Source organism: Carlito syrichta, unplaced genomic scaffold (assembly GCF_000164805.1).
Source record: "Carlito syrichta isolate Samal-C Ts95f unplaced genomic scaffold, Tarsius_syrichta-2.0.1 Scaffold308847, whole genome shotgun sequence".
NCBI classification, from domain to species: domain Eukaryota; kingdom Metazoa; phylum Chordata; class Mammalia; order Primates; family Tarsiidae; genus Carlito; species Carlito syrichta.
The window spans coordinates 114,001-129,330 of record NW_007252943.1 but is presented as its reverse complement, the minus strand read 5'-3'; the positions used below and the strand labels follow the sequence as shown (position 1 = coordinate 129,330).

The window sequence follows — 15,330 nt, the reverse complement described above, 5'->3', positions numbered from 1 at the left end:
CTGCCCTCCAGTCTGGGTGACAGAGTGAGACTCCAACTCAAAAAAAAAAAAAGCAAGTTGGGCAGTAAACACCAGTGGAAATTGGCAGGCCTTGAACAACAGCAGGATCTCTAAGTAAACAGAACTGGTGGGTGACATCCAGTCCCAGACAGCCACATCTCCTGGCAGCACCCTGCCACGCTGAGGGTGGTCCGGTCTCAGAGGCTTTGGGGGCCAGGGATGGCCTAGGGATATTTCCACCCCTGCTGGGACCACCTCTGTGCCCACTCCCACGGGTGGCCTCCAGGACCTGTGTGGGTAGAAGGGGCCATGGGGGAGAGGGCACCCCTGCCAGACTCCCATGGCTCCTTCCTGTCCTCTCCAGGGTGGTCAATGTGACACCAGTGCCCGGGGACCTGCTCCGGGAGAACACTGAAGATGTGCTGCAGGGCGAGCACCTGAGTGACCAGGAGAACGCACCCCCAATTCTGCCCGGGAGGCCCTCCGAGGGGCTGAGTCCCAGCCCCCACCTCGTCCCCCACCCCGGGGGTCCTGAGGCCGAAGTCTGGGAGGAGACGGATGTCAACCGGAACAAACTCCGGATCAACATCGGCAAAGTAACTACAGCCAGAGGGAAGGGCATGGGTGACCTTTCCCCTCACCCCTAACTCCCAGCCTGGGGTCTCTGCCCTGTGCTTCCTGCGCCCCCTCTCCCAGCCATCCTCCCGCTTGCCCTGCCTGGGTTCCCCAGTTCCCTCACCACCCCCGCCTTGCCTCATCTCAGAACCATCAGCATCCACCCCTCGAGCTCCTTGGCCCTGAGAAAACCACCTGCTTGCAGCCAGCTCACGTACCCCCCTCTCCTGCAGACCCCCTGTGTGGAGGAGGAGCAGAGCCGAGGTGTGGGGGTCCCCAGCTCCCCAGTGCGCGCCCCTCCAGACTCCCCCACCACCCCAGTCCGTTCTCTGCGCTACCGGAGGGTCAACAGCCCTGAGTCAGAGAGGCTGTCCACAGCGGATGGGCGAGTGGAACTGCATGAGAGGAGGTGGGTCTGGGGCCAGGGGCCAGTCAAAAGCCCAAGGTCCCCTCTGCCTTCACCTGGCTGGGCTGGAGGAAGAGCCAGATGCGTGGTGGAGGTGGGAGACCTGGGGAGTGCTGAGAGGGTTACACCTGGGTCTGGGGTCAGACACAGCTGGGGTCAGTAGCAGAGCTTGGGGGGAGGTGGGGAGTCAGAGAGGTCCTGGCCTGTGGGGGATAGAGGAGGCAGGTGTAAGTGCCACAGGCTGAGTCCCCCAGCCCAGGAGAGGGGAAGGTGAGTTGGAGGGTGGGTGTGCTTCCAGATCCTCTTCTAGAGAAATGCTCAAGAGCAGCTGAGGCAGGTTCACTTCAGCTTTGGGGGAGGATGCCAGGAACTGACAGGCCAAGATTCAGGGGTCAGGGTGATGCATTTGAGGGGAGGAGACCAGCAGCAACCCTGGTAGAGAGTTGAGAGTCTAGGTGAGCTTTTTGGAGGGGGAAAATAGGAGGTTGGGAAGGTGGCCTGATGACCTTGGTGGTGGGTGGCCAGTGGGGGCCAGGGCCAGATCCCCACCTATGCTGGAGCTGGGTGGGACAACATCGGAGAAAGGCCCCTGAGAGATGCTTCTGCCTTGCCTTGGCCTCAGAGTGGGGTTTCACTGCATAGTAGGCCTGGGGCCTTCTTTGCACCAGAGATGTCTTCCTGAAACCCAGTCCTGGAGGGACGGGGATGCTTTCTGGTACCCACTCCAGATGTTCCTTGTGACCTCAATCCTCATTCACACCCACACGGTTTGGCCTGGCTGGGACTGAAGATGACCATTCTCGTCCATGGAGGGTTCTGGAGATGGAGAAAGGAGGGGAGGCAGTTTGGAAGGGATGAGAGTGGAGATGAGAGGTGGGAAATGCCCTCAGCAAGAGCCACTTGCTTTTAGGGAGCAAGAAGCAACCCGGTGTGGCTCATAGGGAACCCTAATTCCAGGAATGGTGGGGAAAGGAGAGGGCCAAGGAGAGAGTTTCTGGAACCGAAAGTTCAGGATTTCAAAGATGGCAGAGGGTTCAGATGGGCTCTGGGGCACTTGGGAGCAGGAGACAGCATGAATCAGTTGAGATTCGGCTGTCCCACCTCCTGGCAGCACCCTGCCACCCTGAGGGTGGTCTAGTCTCAGAGGCTTTGTGGGCCAGGATGGCCTAGGGATAGTCCCACCCCTGCTGGGACCTCCTCTGTGCTCACTCCTGTGGGTGGTCTCCAGGGCCTGTGCTGGTAGGAGAGGCCGTGGTAGGAGGGCACCCCTCCCCCATCTTCAGTCCTCTCCTTCAGCCCACCCCCCATCCAACACACACACACACACACACACACACACACACACACACACATCCTTTGGCACCCTCTCTCTCCTTTATGTCCATCAAAGCTAACTGTGCTCTCAGGAAAGGAAATGATATCAGCTGTTTACAAGGGAATATAAATATAAGACCCTGGGTGGCCTCTCTCAGTGTTTTATTTAAAGCCTTATTAACATATCAATACAAATACAGTGTAGAGTTGTTCTCCTCCCCCCCATTAGGCAGGCTCAGTATAGGCTGGTAAGAAAGTATTTAAAGTCCTAGGTGTTTCTGATCTGTGCCCCCTGCCTGTGGAGCTGAAGGGGGGTGCAGAAAATTACAGTCAGCTCCCTCCGACAGCCTGATCGGGAGGACATGGCACAAACCCCACATAGGTTAGCCTCCCTGGTGGTTCTCAATGGCACTTGGGAGGAGACAGCCCTCCTCAGGCAGCGTCCTCCTCCTTCCACACACACACTATCATTCAGCCAGAAATACCCTCACCCCAAGTTGAGATGCTCCGGAAGTAAAGTGAAATTCACAGCACAGTTCAAGTTAATGAAGGAACAGATGTCCCAAAGCAGGATCAGTACCCTTGGGGTAAAAAGTCAGATGGGACCTAGTCCCTGCCTGGTAGAAGTCACAGTCTCCTGGGGAGACAGGGGTGTCAATAGATACGAGGTCCACTCTGTGATGAGAGGGAGACACCGGGTGCCCTATGAGGGCAAACTAATCCTCACAGGATGGGAAAGGCTACCTACCAGAGGTGGCATCCAACCTGGGTCAGACAGCAAAGGGTGTAAAGTCAGGCTGTGTGTAAGGAGAGGTCCTGTAAGGGAAAGATTATGTTGTGACAACTGGTGTTTAGGGACTGGCCCTAAGGGGGGACAGGCCCTGTGGGGGAACAGGCCATGTGGAGGGAATCTGAGGTGGGTCTCACTAGGAAATGGGGAAACTGGCTTTGAGGGGCCTTGAGTGCCAAACTAGGGAATGGGGGCTTTGTTCTTGGGGCTGGGGAGTCACTGGAGTTTCTTGAGCTGGGGCTAACAAGGCCATCTTGGGGATGGCAAAACCAGCCAAGGAGTCCTGGAGGGTGTTGGCAGCAAAAGCTGGAAAGCCATCTGTAACTCAAGGGCCAGCGGGATGTATTTGCCTGGATGCAGCAGGAGGGAGCCAACGGTGGATGTGAGCGCCGGACAAGCAAGAACAAAGCTGGCTTTAGGAAGATTAGATTCCCTGTGGTGGCCCAGGGGAGAGCGTTCCTTGCGCAGAAACCAGAGTTTATTTTCTGCTTATTTATATTCCTGGAACAGGGTAAGCATTCAAAAGCATTTGCTGAACGAATGAGTGAATGAATGAATGAACTAACAAATGAACTAATGAAGGCTGTATAGGAAGTGAGGTTGGAGGGTGACCACCTAGGAGGTAATGGGCCTGGCCCAGGTGGAAAGGGCATTGTGGTCAGGAGGTTTTAGGAGTCACACTGCACTCTGCCACCTGCTTGGGGTCCTTGGGGGCCCGAAGGGGCCGGCACTGAGCCCCACGAGGGTGGTTTTGCAGGTCACGGATGGATCTGCCCGGCTCGCCCTCGCGCCAGGCCTGCTCCTCGCAGCCGGCCCAGATGCTGTCAGTGGACACAGGCCACGCAGACCGGCAGGCCAGCGGCCGCATGGACGTGTCAGCCTCTGTGGAGCAGGAGGCCCTGAGCAACGCCTTTCGCTCGGTGCCGCTGGCTGAGGAGGAAGACTTCGACAGCAAGGAGTGGGTCATCATTGACAAAGAGACAGAGCTCAAGGACTTCCCTCCAGGGGCTGAGCCCAGCACGTCGGGCACCACGGACGAGGAGCCCGAGGAACTGCGGCCGCTGCCCGAGGAGGGCGAGGAGCGGCGGCGGCCAGGGGCAGAGCCCACCGTCCGGCCCCGGGGACGCAGCATGCAAATGCTGGCTGAGGAGGACCTGAGGCAGATGCCATCCCAGCCCCCGCCACCCCAGCTGAGCCAGACGGATGGCCGGTCAGAGACGTCACAGCCCCCTACACCCGGCAGCCCTTCCCACTCGCCCCTGCACTCGGGACCCCGCCCTCGACGGAGAGAGTCGGATCCCACAGGCCCGCAGAGACAGGTAAGGCTGGGCTTGCACCCTCCCACCCCTAGATGCCCAGAGTCCCGGCGTGGAGGCCTGGGGTGCCCCACATGCGCGGGTGCTACTGACCAGTAACCCAACAGTTGCAGGACTGTGACGGGGGTGGACAGGAGTAAGAGTCTGAAGCTAAGCTGGGGGCAGGTAAGGCTTCCCAGAGGAAGTGCCCTGCAGGTTCTGAGTTGAGTCTTGCATTATGAGCAGTGCAGCCAGCTGACAAGGCAGGAGAAAGGCCTCTCGGCCCGAGGGGACATTGTGAAGGCCTGGAGGGGTGATGGGAAAGCACTGTGATGTGCTGTGCAGCAGATGAGGTGGCCAGGTCGGTCCTGGGCCTGGTCACCGAGGGCCTTGAGGCTGTGCTAAGGGATTGGGGCTGGAGGTTGAAGGCTTGGCGACATGGTCACATTGGTGCTGTTGAGTGATCCTAGGGGCTGCTGTGTGGAAGATGGATTGAAGGGGTGCAAAACTAGAAACAGGAAGTCCCCATGCCAGGTGGTAGTGGAAGAGTGGCCTGGGACTTGGACCAGGGTAGGGGCTGTGGACGTGGGGCGAGGTAGACAGAGCCGAGGGATGCTGGAGAGAAGGCCAAGAGGGCTGAGATAGGGTAGGGGCATCTCGGCTGGTGCCCAGGGCTCTGGGTGGATGCCATCACCAAGTGGTTTTGAAGGAAGCGTGGATTCAGATTTAAATACAGTGACTTTATGGCATCTGAGGGATGTCCATGCAGAGGCATCCCAGGTTCAGGAGAGACATCTCAGCTGGAACTGAGGATGTGGGGGTTTTGGAAACCATGGGAGTGAATGATGTCACTAACGAGGACTGTGTGGTGGGGAAGACCAAAGGGTGAAGGTGGAAGCTGGAAGGCACTTACGTTGGGGGTGGAGAGAGATGAGAGGAAAAGGAGCCCTTAATAATGACCAAAGCCGGGCTCAGTGACTCAGCCTGTAATCCCGTGCCTTTGGGAGGCTGAGGTGAGTGGATCGCCTGAGCCCGTGGGTTTGAGACCCGCCTGGGCAACTTGGCGAGACCTCATCTCAACAATAAATCAAAAATTAGCCGGGCATGATAGCGCGCGCCTGTAGTTCCAGCTACTTGGAAGGCTGAGGCGGAAGGATTGCCGGAGCCCAGCAGGTCGAGGCTGCAGTGGCTGGGAGCGGCCACTGCACTCCAGTCTGGGTGACAGGGTGAGACTGCAACTCAAAAAATAATAATAATGACCGAGAGGGAGCAGTCAGCACTTGGGAGGAGCACCAGGGAAGAAGGGTCAGTGAAGTCTGGGCAGGAGAGGGCTTCAGGGCTGCAGGGAGGGCATGGCCAGGGCAGGCTCCATGGAGGAGGTGAACCCTGAGAGCCTGGCAAGATCACAATGATGAGAAGGGACTCTGGATTGGGCACAGGGACAGGTATGCTAGGAGCCCAGTCTGGCTGCAATGGTACCTTCTCATATAGGAGGACTGAGGGACAAGGCTGGAAGGGCAGGGAGGGGCCAGACGGTGGCCGAATCTCAAATGCCGAGCTGAGGATCTGAAGCGCGTCTCATGATATCTTGGTTATTCTCTTTTGACAAGGTCAGGCTGTTAGAACAGGCAGAGAGTCACTGGCCCGGCCAGGCTTCTCTGTGTGGGGTGCAAGCTGACCACTGACTTGGGAAGTAGATGCTAACTCTTGCACTTTGTGCTGAATAGCGTCCATGAGCCCACAGTGGGGCTGGGGAGGGCTGCAGAGGTGATGCTGGAAGGGGCTCAGGGACTGTGCCGCATTCTACTTGATGGTTCCACATTGGGGTCGTGCACCCCAGGTAGCTTTGGGAGGTGCCCAGGTGCAGAGCTGGGGACCCGTTCTGCCACTTGCTCAGACTGGGAGGCGTGGCCTGGGATCATGTGAGTGCTCTAGGAAGGGCAGCTGTGGGCAGGAGTGTGTTCGGGTCCCATCCTTGTCTAGAGGTCCTTGCTAGAAATGAGAACCTCTAAGCTGTGATCCTGGGGCGTACACATCCTGGCCTTGCCCTGGACACTGGGAATTTAGGGTTCAAAAAGTGGGAGCCATGGGTCCCCACCCAGAGAGGTCCTAGCCGACCCGAGTTGGAGGCTTAGCCCTGGCAGGCACGTGGGCTGGCCTGACTGCATTGTGGTCTGGTCATTGTTCCCACCACACTCAGCACTGGTAAGCAAAAGGCGGCGTGAGATCTGTGTGGGACTCCTCACCACCCCCCATCCATCACACACACCGAGCATCTCCCATGTACCACGCACCAGAGGCATCACAGGTGACATGCACAGTAGGTTGGGCCTGCAGAATGTGCAGAGTTTAGGGAGGGCAACAGTCAGCGGTGGTAGGGGGTCAAGAGAAAGCCCAGAATTGAAGTCAGAAGCCCCAGGTTCTGGGCCTGGCTCTGCCAGTCTCTCTCTGGTGACTGTCAGTCACTGTCCCTTTCTGGGTCTCACAGTGAAGAAGTTTGAGGTTTATATCTGAGGTTTTTCTCACCTTCAGAGTTCTATCCGGATCTTGGGAATGATCCTCACCTTAAGGATGATCTGGGGAGATAGACAAAGGCTTCTTGTGCAGTCAGTTGGTCTCAGGCTCGGGTCCTGCTCAGGACATGGTCGGGCACTGCCTATGTCGACTACAGGCGAGTTGTGTGTGTCTCTGGGGGTGAGGTAACGTGGGCCTCAGTTTCCCAGTGTACAGAAATGAGCCTGGTTGTCATTCTACGACTGTGCATGTGCATTTCTGTGTCGATGGAGCCCAAGAGCGTGCAGTGTGTATGGACATATCCACATGTGTACTCCTGTGTGTGGGTGCACATGTCATGCATCTGTGTAGGATACGTAGCAAGCGTGCAAGTATCTACGGACCCATGGACGTCTAGAATATCAGAGCATTGTCACTGATAATAACAATGAGAGCAGTAGTTATAGTGAGAATAACAATAGCCCTTGATTGTCTTTACCACATGCAGACACTGTTCTAAGCACTTTCATTTTGTGCTCTGCATGTTATAACATCTATGTATCTTCCTCACAACAACACGATGAAAAGCCAATCTTGGTTTACAAAATAAGAAAACAAAGGTTCAGAGAAGCAGAGTTTCTAGTCCAGGGTCACCAGCTGGTAAGTGGAAGAGCTGGGACTTGAACCCGGGTAGCTAGTTCCAGGGTCTGCGCTCTCCACTCAGTCTGAGACCTGTGTTTTTAGCAGAGGAGCAAACATGGCCAGAGAGAGCAGATGGCTTGTGTGGAGTCAGAGGGAGCCTGGAGCACTCGTGTGTGTACATGTGTGTTGTTCTGTGTGCATACCCACCAGCGGGGTCATGTCCGCAGGTGAGGCAGACACTTTCCTTTGTCAAGGACAGTAGAGGAGGGAGAAATATGGACAGGCCTATTTTTTCCTTCTGTCTTTGGGCTGGCCTGAAGGGAGTGCTGAGCCCAGCCTGGAGCTAGGCAGGGGCTTCCAAACCTGGCTGCATCCTGGGATTCCAGTCTGTAGGACTCTCTACCTCCAGGTGACTGGATTATGTGGTTCAGGGCAGACTGGAAGTCTCTGTAGGGACACCCCCCATCCCCCACCATTTTTCTGTGAGAAACTCTCTCTAGACCTAGCCAAGTCTTCCCAGCGTCTGATGTGTGAACTTCCCCATAACAGCAATCTCACACACAATTCCACACACCTGGCTTTCTTCTCAAGGAAATGTAAGGTGCAAATTAGAAGTGACTGAGAAAGCTCCGGAGAGGGTAGATGGGGCTAGCAAATGTGTGATTTAGGGGAGGGCTGTTTGCGTCCTTTGCTGGTTGTCTCTGGCCGATAACACCACAGGTCACAGACACTGGTTTGGCAGCTGCCAAGACATTTCCCTGCCACGTGCAGGACAGTGGGCTGGAGCTGGGGGACAAAGAGGCTTGAGGCTGCACAGCCCCACCTTTTGGGAGTGCAGGTCACGTGGGATGGTGTGGGGACGCAGAGGCCTAGAAATGGATGTGTATAAGCAGAGGCCACCAGGGAGATAACAGAGAACTCACATCTGCTAGGAGCAGGGAGCTCGCAGGAGAAGCTGGGGTGGTCTCAAGACATGATATTTCAGCTGGCGTCGAGGACAAGTAGGTGGTCACAAGGGCCTGAAGGGGCAGCAGCACACTGGGAGGAAGTGTGAGCCTGGGAAAATCCGTCTGGCCGCTGAACAAACTCTGGCTGGAAGGTTGTACTGTATGAGAGGCAACCATAGTGCCTCTGGCTCTTGGCTCCTCCAGGTGGCTTAGACCCCAGCCCTCAGTGCAGATGGCACTAGCTCAGAAGGATCCTAGCCCTGGCCAAAGGGAAGCTGAAAGGGAGGCAGGATGGGAGCAAAGACGGTCCTGATGGAATGTTCTCTCTCTTCCCTGCCCTGCTGGAGGTACCATGCCGAGTCCCCTTGCTCCCATATGACATCAGCAAGGGACTCTGGAGCTGAGTGTCCCCTCCTCCTTCAGCTCCCCAGCAGCTGGCCCAGCCAATCTCCACTGGCTCTCTAAAGGCTATTTAAACTGGCCTTCTTGGTCCCAGAAGAGCTAGGGGTCAGGTTGGGAGGCGTCTGGTGACACCCAGGGCACCACGCCCACTCCCGCTGCCCAGGACACTTCCAGTTTTCTCTGAGGGCCTCAGAGCTCAAGGGCAGGATTCTTCCTGGTGGCAGCAAGGCAGCCTCCCTGCCAAGCCCCTTTCACAGGCTGCCCTTCCAGGGCGGAGAAAAGCCACTTTAGAGAAGTGATTTCAATCTGCCCCTCCTCCCAGCAGTCCTCCATCCCCCATTCTGAAGAGCAACGTAAAAGATACTCAGATGGCTCTCAAGAGCACAGCCTTTACTCCATGGCGAGCACTGTTCTGAGAGCTCTGCATGTTATCCCATCTAGTCCTCACAACACCCCTGTGAGGTGGGTACCATTATGCCCCGGTTTCATAAACCGGAAGCCGAGGGCTCCAAGACGTGAAGTAACTTGCTCGAAGGCACCAGGTTGTAAGTGGTGGAGTTGGCATTCAAACATGAGTAACTGGATTCTGAGTCCGACCTCAGGACACATTGTGACAGAGACCCTGACATCACTTCACTGTGATGGGGGCGGGGTTGCCAAAGCAGAGGGGCTGCGGGACAGGCAACACACAGCTGCCCACACATGGCAAAAACAGTCGCAGCCCCGAGCTAGCTAGGGCTAAGCCAGGAAGGCTTCCCGGAAGAGGCGAGTGACCAAGGTCTCTGCAAGGAGATCACAGCGTGAGTAGTGCCAGAGAGGAGGAGCAGGGGGCAGGGCGTTGGAGGCCGGCGCCTAGGTCTGAGGCAGGATCTCCGGGGCCCGCGGTCTGCAGCACCCCCTGCCCGACCCCGACCACCCGCCCGGGACGCCGGCGCCGCGGGGGCTGTGAGCGGTGGGTGGCCCCCGAGACGGAGCTGTCGAGTCTGTGCCTGACGCCTCTTTTCCCTCCACTCTCTTGGTCTCTTTCAGTTGGAGGAGGACAGACTCTCGGGGCACTCCCTCCCGCGGTACAGCCCCCTGCGACGACTGGCGTCCTCCGTGTTCTCCTCCTCCACGCTGGAGACCGAGCATTACCCTCACCCCGGCGGCGGCAGCTCCTCGGGCTCCTCTGGCTCCCTCATTCAGCGCAGCCGCTCGGCCGAGAGCAGCCCGGTGCGGGCGCCCCACCGGCGCCACGCGCCCCTGGCCGCCGGCAACCACAGACTCGTGCCCTCGGTGCTCCGCATCTCGCGGTCCCAGCTGCAGCAGGTGTGGGCCCGGTTCACCCATAAGACCTAGGCTGGGCCCCCCCCCTCCTGGAGGGGGCAGGTGGGGGGGGTGGGGAGCAGGCAGAGACCATGGTTCCCCCCCAGGACGCAATAATCACACACTCACACACCCATCCCACCCCATCGCGCAATACGGCGCCCCTAGAACGTTGGCTCGAGGTACTGTAATGCTCCCACCCCCCCATCAGCTCCTTTGGCGGTGCCACCACAGGGTGCCGGGAGGGGGCGCTGGTGGTGCACTTCCCGGTACAGGACAGGGGTGCTGGGGTGCTTGGCTGGAGCCACCAGTGGGTGCGGAGACCCGTGGAGACCAAGGTGTCAGACGAGGCAGACGGGACCGGGGTGGTTCTGTTGCATCTGTGATCTCTTGGCATGGCTGGGTCTGATCCACCCGAGAGGCTCGTGAGAGACCAGGACACCCCCCGCCGAGTGTGTGTGTGTGTGTGTGTGTGTGTGTGTGTGTGTGTGTGTGTCTAATCCGTGTGGGGCAGGTGTGTGGCCGTTTGTATGGATCAGAGGGGCCAGGCCAGCGGGGCTTGGAGTGTCAATGCTCCGTGATAGGCCTGGACACCCTTGTGACCTGGTGAACCTTTCCCATGCCATCATCACAGAAGATAGAGTCCCTTCCTCCCACATCTCACCCCAGGAGGCGTGGTGCTCAGTCTCCTGAGGGCTGCCCCTTCCCTAGGACTCAGTGGTAGGATGGGTTGTCTGGCCCCAGATCTTCAGCAGCTGAAGATGGGTGAGGGGGCCTGGTGTCTGCCCCTCAAAGCAGCAGGACCCCAGCAGTGGGGTGACCTAGTCTAGAGGCAGCGGCAGAGAAGGTGGTGGTGGAGGATGAGGCGAGAACTGGAAGCCCGGCAGCAACGCCGGGGCCCCAGGACACATCCCAGACAGGAGCAGCCCTGCCTCTACCCCTCACAGACGGTGGCTCCTTCCTGGGGGTGCTCAGCCAAGCCAGTCGGCCCCCCTGGGGTGGTGGTGGAGACAGAGCAGAGGCTAGGTGCGTCCGATGGAGACCTGGATGTTTCTAGGGGCGGGAGGTGTCAGGATGCCAGATGGCTCATGCCCTTCCTGCCCATTACTCAGCCCTAACTTGTCACTGCAGGGACCCCAAGATTCCCTTTCTTCATTCCTGCCATGTCAGCCAGCACCTCTGTTCCTCTAGAGAAGAGGAGGGTGCCGGAAAGGGCATTGCCTGTAGGGGGAGGGGAGGAGGCCCAAAGATTTGTGAAATGTTCGTTTCAGTGAGGTTGTGTGTGTATGTGCTTGTGTGCATGGATGTCCACTTGTGAGTATGAGTGTGCTTATGCATGAGTGTTTGTGCATAGGGCAAGGCTCCCACGGATGAATGCTCAGGCTGTGCACTGCACAATTCCAGGAAGTGCCTGTTACATAGACCCCAGTGTGACTGGCACTCACTGAAGTTGCAGAGTGCTGTGTGAGTGTGTGTGTGGCCATGCATGTTAGGAAGCAAGAAAGATGTCTGTGCAATCCTCGGTAGTTTCCTATGTACTATCACCCCAGCTTCTCTCTCTACCCCTTTCCCTGGCTAGCCTCTGCTCGGCCCACCGACTCTCCAGACGTCTCTGGCTAGAGTAGCCACCTCCAGGTCTTGGCCCAAGCCCGTGGGTGCCATAGGTGTGTTGGGCAGTGTTCTGAAGTCAAACTATCCTCATGTTTGGCCAGCACTATGGTATGGCTCATCCACTCAAGCCACTGCATAGCCACCACACTCCTTTCTCCCAAATCTTTCTTTTTATAAAATGTTATTTATTTATTGGAGGATGTCTGGGCCAAGAGCACCTTCTCCATCTGGCAAGAAAAGCCAGACTCGGGTTCTAATACCTGTGCCCCATCCCACCCCCATCTCAGCTGCTCACTTTTGAACCTTCTCAAAACCAAGGCTCTGGCTTTGCACCCTGCCCAGGCAGAAGGTAGAGGAGGGAACAGGGTAGCCCCTTTGAGAAGGGACAGCAAACCAAAAGCACAAAGGTGAGGGGTGGGAGTGAACAGTAGCCCTGCTCCCCTCCTGCTGGCACTGCCGCCCACCCCCTTCCTCTGGCCCTCCTTCCGTCCACACCAGGTAGTGGCAGGGGTGAAGTGAAGGGAGTCAGCCCATCATCCGCTCCATAAGTCAGAATCACGGGGGCAGGGCCCCTCCTACCTGGGGTCTGGTGAAACCAAGCGCTCTGTTATCCAGCATTCCCTTCCAGAGGGTTCCACTACCTAACCCTGAGCACAGCTCCATCTCAGTGACCAGAACCCTGAGGTACTCTAAGATCCCAAAGTGCCTTGTGACTTATCAAAGATGGTGGCACTAGCTTCAGCCTCATTTTACCATTACATACATATTACTGTTTTCAGAACCTCTGGAGGTGGGAAATCCTGTCAAGTGCTCAGAAGGTGGCTGAGTTTTCCAACACAGGCACCCCAGAACTGACCCCTGTGGGAGAGAGTGTGTCCTTTAAAGCAAAGCCATGCATCAAAGCATTTGCCCTTTGGGGGACTTCCTTTGGCATATCCTCCCTGGTGGAGGAGAGAGTGTTTTGTAAGCCATAAAGCTCTGAGCTAACAGGAGGTGATCTTGATAATGCTATTATCTTCTCAGGGTGGCTTTGACTTTTGGAAACTGCTAAGGTTATCTAAACCACTTGTGTTGGCTCATGTTCACGTGAAGCTCAGCAGAGCCCCACATGGCTTGGGGTCGAGTTGCCTGTCTCTGGTTCCTGGGCTAGGTAGGGGTGCTGTGAGCCTGCAGTGTTATCAGATTTTTTTTCTAAAGGACTTCCCAAGCAGAGGCCAGAATGTTCAAGAATGATACCCTGCTTGGGGAAAGCACACAGCCTCCCCCGCAACACCTGTGAAGAGACAGCACTCTTTGTTGCACTTTGAAATGGTGTTTTGTACTTAATAGTCACATCCTGCATGTAGTGGTGGCTTCTGATTATTTGTTATTTTATTTAACAGCCACTGGCATACAGTGCTTCTCATATGCCAGGCAGTGATCTAAGCACTTTACAACATTAACTCATTTAAACCTCAGAATCGCCTATGAGGTAGACCCCAGTATTATCTGCATTTAATGAATTAATCAAAGCATTTCATTTACAAGAACATATTTAAACCCCCACCCATACCGAATACTCTAGCCCTGTTTGATAGGAGTTTTTTAAAAACGTCTTGGTCTGGGGACTGGTTTGTTACTGTCTTTTCTGGTTGTCCCCTCCTCATTCTATCTAGGAAAAGGGGTGTTGTCTATGAGCCATCCTTTCTTTCCGTTCCCATTCCCACCTTGCTGTGGGATGGTGTCCAGGTGGGAATCACTCCAGTACTGGGGTTGGTTGAAATGGCTGGACCTCTCCAGTGACCCTCCACCCCTCAATCTCACATGACCCCAGGCAGCCCATGGCAGCTATGGGGGTTAGGTGGGCAGAGCCATGGTTACTACAGGAAGGCAGGTGCTCAGAAACCTAACGTCAGTGGTGTTGGTGAGGTCCTAGGGGTTAGGCTCATAGACAGGACAGATGCCGTTTTTGGTAAGCATTGACAAGGCAATTCGAGTGGGTGTTACCAACTCACACAGGAGCCAGGTAGTGGCAGGAAACTGGCAGGCTCAGTGGTAAACAGGGGAACCCCACCCTCCCCCCACTGTCCTCAGCTCAACCAAATGTTGCCACTGTCTCCTAATTTTTACGTGATATCTCCCATTTTTTAATAGTTGGCATCTAATTTACAAAAAAATCCACTTAAAAAAATAAAATTCACGGGGTGAGCCAAACAAAACTGGTTTACCGACAGAGGTGGCCAGAAGTCATTGTGCAGACTCTGTGAGCCTGAGGACTTCCCACACCACCCCGGGTCCAGGGCTGCAGCACTCGAAGGGTGACAGTGTTCTTCCCCAGAGAACTCTGACTGCTAGGCTTCTCGGAGGGAGGCAGCTCCCGCCAGTGGGGGGGTGTGCCATGTGTGTGCACGTCATGTGTGTAAGTGCCTGGATGTGTGTATGGGCCAGTGGACCTTTGCATGGTGAGTGGGGTCCCCTAGATAGGACTAGTATTTTCTTGATGGGACAGGTGTGTTCTGAGGATCCTGGGTCAGTGATAAATGCTCTATTAAATTCTCTATAATTAATATCCACCCCCCACACACACTCAAGGCAGCTTGGGTCACAGCAATAACCACTCAACACTCATCCAACCACTAAGATCCTAAACCCAACCATCCTCCTTTGCATTTCCAATTTTGGGAAAACACACACAGACCTGCACAGTGCGTGGGGGCAGGGGGATGGTGGCACCTCTGAGCCATGCTGGTCCCAAGACCCCCCTGACTCTTTCTCTCTCCTCTGCCCTGCCTAGTTCCCTTTTTCTGGGGAAGGGTGGTGCTGTCTGCTCAGGCAGGGGGGGGAAGGGGGGGGGGCTGGCTGTGTCACTGTATCTGTATGTGGGTAATCGGGGAGGGGACCATGCTTAGGCTGTGGCTCTGATTGGGGCTGGGGGTGCCTCCAGCTGTGGGGGCACAGGAAATGCTTGTATCCTTTGCTGTCTTTGGCATGATCTGGTACCTGGGGATGGAAATTTAGGCCTCTAAGGAGCCTGGACCCCACCCTACCCCAAACTCCGCTTAGATCTGGGAGACTCCCAACCCAAGCGTCAGGAACCAGCCCCCTTCCATAGAGTCGGCCTCTGAAAATTTTAAAGCATCCTTCTCCCTATGGGAGAGGCTCTCATCCTGAGGGCCACACCCCCCAAATATCCCTGCGGGTCCCTACACATCACCAGTGGTTTTCGAACCTGAGCGCCCACTTCCTCCAAGAAGGAGTGGGGAGGAAGGAGAAATGGAGCCCAAAGGACTTTGGGAACCTTCCTAGACCTCTCTTTGCACTCTGCTCAGCTGTCAGTCCCACTGGCCACCCACCACCCTTCCCTCCACACACGCGCGAGCGCGCACACACACACACACACACACACGGACACACACACACTCCGCAGCTGAGCGCACACTGCATCCACTCTCCGGACAGCAAACTAGCAGCCCCCGCCCGGGAGTTGGCCGTTCCGGGCGCCTCGGGCAGGTTTCCAACCGTAGCGGGACC

The 15,330-nt window shown here is 56.5% G+C and overlaps 1 protein-coding gene across 1 annotated transcript in view; it reads left to right on the top strand.

The window, feature by feature from the left end:
- Positions 1-15,330, top strand: part of TTBK1 (tau tubulin kinase 1) — a 38,651-nt gene that overhangs the window by 12,123 nt on the left and 11,198 nt on the right. The window contains exons 10-12 of the mRNA XM_008066121.2: positions 365-596; positions 849-1,024; positions 3,883-4,444. Of these exons, the coding sequence (XP_008064312.1) occupies positions 365-596; positions 849-1,024; positions 3,883-4,444 (970 nt within the window). The remainder of the gene's footprint in view (positions 1-364; positions 597-848; positions 1,025-3,882; positions 4,445-15,330) is intronic.